This window comes from Stegastes partitus, unplaced genomic scaffold, assembly GCF_000690725.1.
Source record: "Stegastes partitus isolate 25-593 unplaced genomic scaffold, Stegastes_partitus-1.0.2 Scaffold28, whole genome shotgun sequence".
In the NCBI taxonomy this organism is placed as follows: domain Eukaryota; kingdom Metazoa; phylum Chordata; class Actinopteri; family Pomacentridae; genus Stegastes; species Stegastes partitus.
In genome coordinates this window covers 1,309,188-1,320,352 of record NW_007577759.1, presented here as the reverse complement: position 1 = coordinate 1,320,352, position 11,165 = coordinate 1,309,188, and the positions used below count along the sequence as shown (strand labels likewise).

Sequence of the window (11,165 nt, the reverse complement as noted above, 5' to 3'; positions counted from 1 at the left end):
CCTCTCCTACTACTGACCTGCAAATCAGTTTTAGTGCAACATCTTTTCTGATGCCTCAATTCCTAAAATGCAATTGGAGGACAGAGGAGCTATGTGCAAGGAGGCACAGGTGTATCCTTGCTGTATCCTTTGCGGAAGCCTTTTCAGCACCTGTGACCTGGAAACGTGTCGTGACACACAGCTGTGAAACACAAACCATTCATATTTGTCACGATTTATTTGTATCCTTTGTCTGTTGTGCTTCTTTAGTACTTCACAGCCTGTATGTGGAGTAGAAAAACAAAATGTTTGGCATCCATACATTGGGGGCTGCATGATGGCTCAGTTGTTATCACCACCGTTCCTCCCACAAGTCCAAAAACATGTTGAGGTTAATTGGTGATTCTAAATTGATCATAGGTGTGAATGTGAGTGTGCTTGGTTGTCTGTCTCTAAGTGTAGCCCTGTGATAGACTGGTGACCTGTCCAGGGTGTCTCCTGCCTTCGCCCTAAGTCAGCTGGGATAGACTCCAGCCCCACGCGACCCGAGTGAGGACTAAGCGGTGTATAGATGATAGATGGATGGCTCCATATATTGTCACATAATACTATATAATGAATTGAAATCAGGGTACAAACTGAGAAATGAGAAGAAGGTGTAATTACACACAAGGGTGAGAAAGTTGATACAAGGAAGAGATGTTATTGCATTACGAGAGGTGTAGGCTCCAGAATTTATTTATTTATTTTAGTTTAACTAATGTAGGGAACCAAGTATATTGCAGTCTCAGCTTTTTAGTGTGTCTTGGAAGTCTTCCCACTTTATGGAAATATACTAATACAAAATGCATAACTAAACTGCTGAGTTCCCCAAATGCAATGCTTGTGCAGCACTTATGAGTGTCACAGTAGATCCCTTTGCTCTCCTCAGTTCTGTTATCTTCTGTATGAAGACATCACAAATTACTCAGTGCTAAACATGCCAACCTGCAAATTTTCATCAGCTATTTTGGTTGCTGTATATTAAAGTGGCTGTTCCTTAAGCCATCCGCAGCCACTAAGGTGTGAAATGTGCTGATGCTGTGCTTGATGACCTGACAGTGTCTTTTCTGCATCCTTGATCTGTCTGCCCTCCTGTCTGTCAGTGTCAGCTGGTTAATGTGGCCTGCAGAGGTAGCAGGCCTGCAAACTTAACAGTGTGTTGTTGATGCATTCTCCCAGGCCTGGGAATGCTGAGGTAATGCCTTGCACTGCCTCACTGCCATGAAAGGACATGTCAGCATGCAGCCGCTGTGTCTTCTGGTAGCCTGAGAAGGAGGGAAATTATCACTGCTTGTTCATTTATATTCAAAATCTGGAAAAATGCTTAAATCTCCTTTGACTATACAGAATTTGTAATTGTAGAAAAATGTTTAAGGTGTTCATTTAACGCTTAAAAGATAGGAAATATGATTCATTACACATTATAAGCTTGATGAGTTTTCATTTTTGTGTAAATCGAAGTCATTTCTATACTTTGCAACAATTTATTTACATGCACGTGCACACATGCATGCACATCGGCACACCCTCTGTCACGTGCATCTGAGAGCACGTCACATTCAGAACGTCATTGTGGCTGCATTAGTGCTGAGGAGGGGAGTGGTAGAGGAAAGGGCTGGTGGAGTGAGGGGGGGGAGCTCCACTTTAGGTTCAAACAATGGAGACACATGGCCGGGTGGGGACATGCAGAGAGAGGGAGTGTGTGTGTGTGTGTGTGTGTGTTGTAGACATGTGGGGTGTGTAATGTGCTGGACAGGCTCTGTGACAGCTGCTGCACCATTTCGCTCCTCTGTGTTCACAAAAACAAAATCTGTAGGTTATGATTGGTGAAGATTAATGCACATAAATCTGAAACTTGAATGGATCCGGGATCACATTTATGTGCATTTTATGTAAATACATTTGCTCTTGTTTATGAATGAAGACTTGTGCTTAAGCTTCAAATCATCCTTAAACCATCACTCACTATATTCTCCTGCAAGTTCATTTATTCGGTGAAATAATTGTGGAAGTCATCCCGTATTGCAATGGTGCAATAAGATTTTAAAACACGCAACTAATTCTAGTTGCTCATGTTTAAATTCTACCCAGCCTTCTTTTGTGTCCTCCTACATTGTCACCAATCCTCTTCTAACCAATCAGTCATGACCGGCCGCCTTCTCTGATCAATTCATCCCCTCAGTGACCTTAGAAATCAATGCACATACACAGAATAAACCACAGGCGAGTGCATTTTAAGCCACCTATTTCAGGTTAATTTTCCATTTCTTTAAGGCTATGAGTCTCCCCAAGATGACTGATATTAGATATATACTTTATGTGCAACAAACAATGTGTGACAGCTCTGTAATGCAGACAACTGGCTGCAGGCTGCGTCTCCAGCTGCTCCACTGCGCCCTCAGCTGGAAAGACTGTGCCATCGCGCCTTTTTCCAGTTGAGCGTACTGAGGGAGGGGCCGTGTGACTGGACCATAGACGCTCCTATAGCACTCTGCGAGGCACTGTACATCGCGCTGACAGAGGGGCGACCATTCCTTGAAGCTCCCATCCAGGCGAGGGCCGCTGCAGCATCCGTAAAGAGGGAATATCGGGGTTTTTTGTTACAGCTTGGTTTGAAAAGGTGGAATCGGAAAAGAAAAAATGTCTTATCAAGGAAAAAAGAACATCCCAAAGATCACAGTGAGTAAAAAAAAAAAGAAAGAGAGGAGTTATTTATGCTTCACTGGCTGCAGGAACTTTGATGCGCGCTGTTGCAAATCACTGCGTAAGGCTTTTGCGCTCGTAGCGATGTATCCTTTACGCATTTACATGCCTCAAGGACGGCTTGAAAATTGTTCTTTCCTGGTCAGACTTTGACTGCAGGGAGACGCTGGGTAAATGCGAACAATGAAATGGCATGACTGGGTACCATAGTGACAGCCAGGCAGGGAGATAAGGCGTTTTCTTAAAGGTGTCCTGCATCTTCTTTGTTGAGGGGATCCATGCCGTGAGCCGAGCCGGCTCGCCCATAAAAAAAAAAAAAAAATGTAAAAAAATAAAAAATTAAAGATTGTAATGCTTCTGCATGGACTTTTGCTGTCAGCAGTGCATAACTGAGTTTATGGATTGCAGAAAATCATCATTTTTGAATCACTTTGGTAGCACATGCTTATAATAATGCATTCATGTAGTTTAATTATTTCCCCTAAATTCCCCTTACAGGTTGCAAAAACACTAAATAGATTGCAAATAATGAGCGTGATAAAAAAAATGTTTGTGCAGTGATTGGAATCACATTTTAGTGATTTTGACAAGAATGTGTTGCCTTGTGGGGATTGTGTAGGCCTGATGGGAGGATATTGAACAGGGATGTTGGCCTCATCTTCAATCACTCTTTCTTGCCATTTTGATGCACAGTGATATACTTCAAAGTATCCTTATGAAATACTGCTAGATTGTAATTATACTGTCCAGTAGCTATTAGCAAATGAGTGAACAAATGTAAATAGTGTAAAATAATTTGCTTTTTGAATTTTTGTTTTTTTTACATCAGCTTACATCTCCTCCAAATGCCTCTATTTGCTTTAACGTTAAGATTAAAATCTCCTCCCTGCAGACTAGCAGACAGGCTCGCGTTGCAGGCTGGTGGTGCGGCAGAGAGTGAAGAGCGAGAGGAGGAAAAAGAGGGAAGGGGGGGGAAAAAAACACACGCCCATTTGTGATGAGCTGTGATAAGCCGCTTGCATTTCTGCATCACGAGAAGGAGAAAGATTCAGGCTCCTGTCAGAGCTTTGAGGGTGGGGGTTGAATTCGGGGGCAGACTGGTGTCACACAGCCAGCCAGCTGGGTGCTGGTGTGCGTTACAACTGCAGAGAAAAACCTCTCCCACTCCCTCTCCGTCCTTCTTCTCTTTCTGTGTGTGTGTGTGTGTGTCTGTGTGTGTGAGGGTCTGAAATGCCTGCCTTCCTGCTCTCATTGTTGCGGCTCAGGCTGCAGTCAGGGGTGTGTTGCTCGGCTGTGGGAGACTCAGCCTTTGTCTCGTCTCCTCAGCTGATTTTACACCACAGGGGTGATTTGGGGAAGACTTGGGTGCTGTGGCCTGTAGAGGTCTGTGTCCGTGTTTGAGCTTAGTTTCCTGATGCCATCGCTCTTAAAGTAGGGCATGTGTCTGTCATGTGCTTAAATGGGCCAAAGCATGGTTTACAGAGTCATTATCGGAACGTTAATTTTATCAACCCCCTAAAGACAGGATGGCTTTCATTTAGAATGTAGATGTTTTAAACATTGATATCCATATGCTGATTATGTCAAAAATACACATACACACTTGCAAAATCAGTAAAGGATGATGCAAGAGAGAGTTAGACGTATCAAGTTAAGATCCGTCTCCTCTCTTGTTTGAATGGCAAGAAATGGCAAACTGGATGGGTGTGTGAGGTGTGTGCAGGTGGGTGTCTGGTTACTAAATTTTTCATCTGGAGACTGAGACAAGCTCCACTTGTAGCCAGCATGTTAACACAGATTGACAGCTGCTACCACAGTATCTCATTGATGTCCCCGACCAAGAGCGGATATAAGGTGGCTTCATACTTTGTCAGTTCACAGGGGACTAATTAATGATGTAATCAAGCCCAGTTTTTACACAGCTTTACCAGTTCAATCAATATATGGTGTAGACAAAAGGTAGAATAGTCCAACAGATTGAAGCTGTAATTCCTTGTTGATTTAGGGTTTTTATTAGAGCTGTAATGATAAACTATACAAAATTTCCTCTTGTCAACTGTCGCACACAGTAAAAACACACTGATTTGTCTTCACTGTCCTCCCAGAATAGGTCTTTTCTGTGAGTACCCAAAAAAATCAGTTTGCAATAAAGTGACAAAGCCTTCCTGTATGCAATTATGCACACAATTGACGTTATGTTGGAGAGACAAAGGCCTATCAAGGGAGGTGGTCAGGGTGGATGGACGTGTCAACAGAAAGTCGAATTTAAACACCGGACAGCACTGTTTGTTTTATGTTGACAGTCTGTTATTCTTTCTTAAAAGCATAACCACAATCGTTTCCTAACCGTAACCACGTGGTCTGGTATTGCTGTAACCATAGTAATGAAGGTCCCCAAACCTCAGCGCAATTTTGACATGAAACCATGATCTTACCCAAGTTGTTTTTGTGCCTAACCAAACCTCAACCGTGGAGTTATAAAACTGACATCCTTTTTACACCCGCGTTTTGTTGCAGTTTTGGTAGTTGCACACAAATTATGTCCTCTTGCTGATTGAAGTGTAGATCAAAAAATGCTTCAATGTGTTGTTCTACACAGCATAGACAATGAATTCTGTTATTAAATCTGGAGGACTTGTTGGAAACGATTTGGATTACAACCACTGGGGGCAGCAAACACATCATGAGTGGCGGCTTAGAAATACCATGTATCTGTTAAAACAAGCTGAGAGGATTCATTGTTTTCGTCATTGTCATAAGTAATAGTAACATTAGCACAAATTGTGAAGTGCTAGTATGTGGAAATGTCATTTAATCCTGCATGGGAAACATGAACAGTTAAAGTGTAGACCACTATGTGCAGAGGTAATAACAGACTGCAGATATATGGAATGACTATTGGTTACAAAAGGTTGTCCATAACAGGACCAATGATAGGGATTGATTTAATGAATAATTAAATATTAGATAGATGGGGGTGATTCCTTAATCCTGGAGAAAATTGTGTTAGCTACACTGGCTTAAGACAATTTATTAACAACTAAAGCTCAGCTAAAGTCAACCAAAATAAGTTTTCTGTGGATAAAATGCTTAATAGATGCAAGTTTTGAAAGAATGGCACAAAGAATGGCATCTGTAGCACATCTCTTACTAATTAACTTTAAGGAAAATGAACTATCAGATCTGTTACTAGACAAACAGCTCTAAATGGAGTCTTGATACTATACTTAAATACTATACACTTAAATACTACACCTGTTTCTAACCCTCCTGCCCTCTTGCCAGACTTTCCCTCCTTATTTCCCCACCAGTCCATTCTATTCCAGCTGTTTTCGCACGTCTGCTCTCTGCCACAGTGGCGCTGTCAGATTTCTAGGTGTGGTTCTTCCCTTCCCTCATACCCACTCACAGCACCCTCAGTGTTGTTCCAGGCTGGTACATGTCCTCAGTAATCCCCTCCAGCTGGAACGAGCATCTGTGGGCACGAAAACGGGGCCGGCAGACGGTGGCTGTGCCCGGGAACTGAAACCCCCGTTGACGCGCCACAAAACAGTCCTCCGCCACTCCAGATCATCACCACGCTGGCTGCAGCGGACTGGGCTGGAGTGCAAACAAAATACCCCGTGGCCACCCAGATGTTGCAGCGCGACTCGCCATGGCAACGGACATACAGTTGTGACGGCAGGAAAATACAGCCCCTGCTTGGTTTGTCGTGTGGGGATTGTGATTTGACACGCACTCAGATTCGGTTACACACACAAACAGACATTTCTAAGACTTCTTGACTGAGAGGGTTTATAATTCAACCTGCCTGGCTCAATCAGAGCCAGAATGGGTTTTTTTTTTGTCGTTCATCTCCATGGTTACACAGTTACATTACTCCAGCCTATCACAAGATCAACATTCCAGACAAGCAGGATTTCTGTATGACCGTGGCTGGCAGGAGCCTTCACAATTAATGCAGATGGATAAGTCTCATTGTTTTCACTTTTCCAGAATGTGAAAAAAAAAAAATTCCCGTTGCAGTTTTGGGTAAAGAGTAAATATTTTTGATTGCTAGGCAACAGGGCTGCAGCAGAGGCACTGGTGCACATTCAAGATGACTTCCCTCTTCCACTGGTCCCCGCCTGGCCTCCCCACAGCTCCCCCCACCCACACAAGGGTCTGTGTCACGGCTAATGGAGGTCTCCTCTCATATCCTCTCAGCCCCCTTTGACCTGTTTGTAGCCGTGGAGTTTTCCAGGACCCCTTATTAAGCGCTGCGGAGCGACTATTAGTAATTTGCATCCCAGTTTACGAGCGCTTCACTCTCCGGTCTGGTGAAAGTGGAAAAAAGCTGTCAGTGGATATCAACGTAGTAGTACAAGAACAACATCCTGCCGTCTATTTTTGATTACCGCTGGCTTGTGTAACAGAAAATGACAGTTTCCTGTGCAGCGAGAGGCGCTTTATTTTTGGCTCTTTGTTTTTGTTAGGAGTCGAGTGACAAGATATTTTTTTCCACCTGAACTTTGCCCGGCTTTGATGCCAAAAATTTAACAGATGAGCTTGTCAGCACTAGTAAGGAGCTGCAGTTGAGGCAGGTAAAAACCTTTAAAAGAGTAAAGCAAGTGGGAGCGCACATTTCCGAGATAATGCATTTTCATTAGCTCAGCTGAGTTTTAATGAGAGGCGTTACATTCATCTGATATCGCACTATTGAGACTGATATTTTATGATCTTGTGTGGTCGACCTGAGACAGTTTTGATGTTTCCGTGATGTCTGTTTAAGTTAATCCTCCTCCAAAAGCCCTAAGACAGCTAAATCCTCCGCTGTTTAACCAGTGCCAAAGCGGTGAGAATAGGTCACAGTCATGCACGCATACACATTTAAAAGTCCATATGAATCTCTGGCAATAGCTACACACAGTTTGCTATAATATAAAATGGTATTTACCACCCAGAAAACCCATCCAAAAAACATGCTCTCTGACCTTACAAGCTGCATTTCTTTTCCATGTTTCCATCACTGAAGGTTTTGGAACTTGCACCATTGGCTCTGTTTTTATCTTTATCTTTTATTTGATGCTTTATATAGATTTGTTTGACTCTACAGTTGTGTAGTTGGTGTTGTTTTGCCACCTCAAGAGCAGTTTAGTCTTTATAGGCCAGTAATCGCTAAGCCATCTTGGTGAACTCATATTTGCCATTTTTTAATTCAACACAGCAGTAACATGTTCCACTAAGTGACTATGAGACTGATAAGGTCTTCTGGAAGAAAATTAGGGAGATTTTAAATGTGCCAGAAAAAGTCAGTGGATAGACACAAGTGAGCACAATTGGACATCCAAAAAAACTGCTTGCTCCTTTTTTTTTTGTATCTATGTCATGTGTATATACAGTGATTAATAGAAAAAGGAGAAAAACACAAGGAAAGAAATAAGCAGAGCAGAATCAGCTGTATAGTTCCTGTATATTATCACCAGTCATTATTATCTACAGCTCATCCAGGGTGACATTTTTCACTTCCAGAAAGTGGCTGGCTGGAACAGTAGCATGACTGACAAATGAGGGCATGGCCAGTGACCCTGGAAGGTCAGAGCCAATCATGATCAACATCAGCATTGATGTCTTTGTGTAAATATACTAACCTCAGACCAAATCCTGTAATAAAACAAGAACAGCATGTGCATTTTTCCTCCTATTTTAAGCTGATAATGCATCTTTGTGCTTTTATTTTATCAGATGCTTGTTTTAAAACAAGTCAGAGAAAACATGGTTGACAATAGTGTAGGGCGATCTGAAATAATGGAGGGGACACGGGTGAATCGCGATGTGTTGTAATTAGTTACAGCTTTTTGACATAAAATTAGTGCAATGTAAGTACAGGACCAAACAAGTTACAAAAATTGCTCATTTTGTTGTTCCTTTGTCTACATTCAGGCAGCATGAGAGAGGATTTTTTTTTTGAAAGAGATAGACACGGGAGGTCTGTCTGGTTAATGAGGTTTGTCCCAGTTTGAGTGCTGACTTTTCCATCTCAAACCTGAATGATTGAGTCTCTTCTTTCAGCAAAGATAGAATCTTTGTTGAGATGCACTGGTTTTAAGATTATCATCAACATTTAATCAGTGGAATAATATGTGTAATGTACAGATATGTGGTTGTTTTTTTTAAAAATCCTAAACAATAGACAGGCAGTATATTTTCTAAATAATGTTCCTAAAACAAGGATGCATCACCCCTCATGTCTTTATTTGTATCGCATTCTGTGTTCCAATTCCTATAGTACCAAACTATAGTATCTCAGAGAAAGATGTAGAATGTCCCAATACATAGTTTGTTAAATGCAGCATGCCAAAAATACCAGGATGTCCTTCTGCATCCGGTCGTATTTTGCAGTATGCAAGCCAGCATGCTTTTCCTGGACATTCTGACCCACGATTCGCTGTGCAGCTGAAGATACATTACATATATCATGGTGTCTCCCACGAGTATAGACAAACTGGAGCCGCTCAGAGTGCAGAGGCAAATGACAGCCCATTTTGCACAGACTGTGATGGATATACATAAGCAAGCTGCTCAATGTTTCAGGTGCCATATAATGACAAAATAGTATCTCGTGATTTAGTGCATACTCCATGCAAGACAACATACTTTGTAAGGCTAGCTGTCATATACACTGAAAGTAAAAAGAAAAAGTATGCTGTTTGGACATAACTGTATGGCCTCTTTCAATTTTTATATTTTGGAAAAAGATAACCAAGAAAGAATACTGAAACTTTAAAGCAGTGTGTAACGAAAAATCAGCAGAAATAAATGTCCATTAGTCTGCAGTATCTGCTATCAGACAGGTGAACAGTACATATCACTGTACAAAGTTAGGATATGTGTTGTGCTAACAGCTCTAAAGGAATTTATCAAACTTTGGTTTCACATTAAAACAAGTCTGTTGTTAGTTCTGATGTCATACTTAACTGAATCCTCCATCTTGAAGCAGCTGTGGTGATGCAGTCCGATCTTAAACTCAGGACTCGTATGAATCCCACATCCACCACTAAATACCATTAAATTGTTCTTGTTAAAGCCATGACTGCAGCAAAAGCTCAAGCAGCATTATGACTTTGGTATGTGTTCATTATGTGGACAGTACTGTCTCGTGAACCAACGGTCAGCTTCAGTCCTGTAACCACGTAATGGCACAGATGGTTTAACTCCGGTAATGCCACTGTTGCAAAGCCGCAAGGCTCGTGTTACATTCAGATGAACAATGTTATAGTGACAACTACAAAAAACTTTATGAACTAAGATGATGAGAAACTTCCTGGTTGCACAAGTGGTTTTGGTGCATAACTGCACATTTTGTATTATGTCCTACTTTGTCTCAAAATAAGGCAGAAGCAATATCTAAAAAAAATGGACTTAATCATGGATAAATTGTGGACAGTCCTCTGGCACATATTAACTTTGTAACAGTGGCAACATTTGGAAGCAGCATGATGATATATTTACTATGTATGTGTAAAAATAACATGTTTATTAACACATTGCTGTGACATATTGCATATGAAAAGTCTGCAATAAATGTTGAATCTGCATTTAGTTTTATGAAGTGTGCTTAAGAACTGTCAAGTAAAACACCATCTTGGTTTATGTGTCTCTAAAAAAGCTTGACAGTTATGTCATACTCTGCATCACTACCACTTCGACTGATGCTATGTGTTTGTCTTGTTATTAAAGAAGATCTGCACCGCTATATGTTTTGATTGATGAGTCGAGCTGTTGACAGGAAGCATTTTAGCATCTTGTGTAGCATCAGTGTCAAACGCAGTCCTGAGAAACTCAGGAACAGACAGTTAGTGGGTTGTAATGGAAAGCTATCGATTGTTAAATGATTGTGGTCTCTTGCATGATTTTTTCAGCCAGTGGGGAGAGTGGTCAGAAGAAAAAAATGGGAATTTGTGTGTCTGTGAATGAGAGACTGAGAAAGGCTGGTAAAGCACTTCAGTAAGGCCCCCATGCACGAGGGCACACCCCTCACTGCAGTATCATAAATCAGATAAAACTCTTTACTCGTTTCATGCAGTTGATGAGAGCAGCCCCATATTGCTGCGTTGGACTCCATTAAGCCTGCATTAGAGCTTCAGGGTTTATTTATGTTATTGATTCTGCCTTCCTTTAATCAATGAGTCTTTTAAATATCAAGGAAAAGAAAAATCTCCTGGTTTGGTCGAACCAACTTCTCAGAAACCCCAAAGTATTTGGTTTACAACGACGCAAAACAAAGAAAAGCCACAAATCCTCACATTTGTTTGGCTTTTTCGCTCATTAAGTGCCTAAAACAATTAATTGACTGTCATGATTGTTAATTTTCTCCACATGGTCGTTGTGTTGTGAGGCACAGATGTGTAGTTTCCTGTGACTCACTCCTAGCTGGTCTTGACCAGCTTTTTAAACCAACT

General features: G+C 41.5%; 1 protein-coding gene across 2 annotated transcripts in view; it reads left to right on the top strand.

Moving 5' to 3' along the window:
* The first annotated feature begins 2,525 nt into the window (after positions 1-2,525).
* The window catches only part of dpysl3 (dihydropyrimidinase like 3), a 38,158-nt gene continuing 29,518 nt past the window's right edge, over positions 2,526-11,165 (top strand). For both annotated transcript variants that reach the window (XM_008298407.1, XM_008298399.1), the window contains exon 1: positions 2,526-2,700. In XM_008298407.1, the coding sequence (XP_008296629.1) occupies positions 2,662-2,700 (39 nt within the window). In that variant the 5' untranslated portion in view covers positions 2,526-2,661. The remainder of the gene's footprint in view (positions 2,701-11,165) is intronic.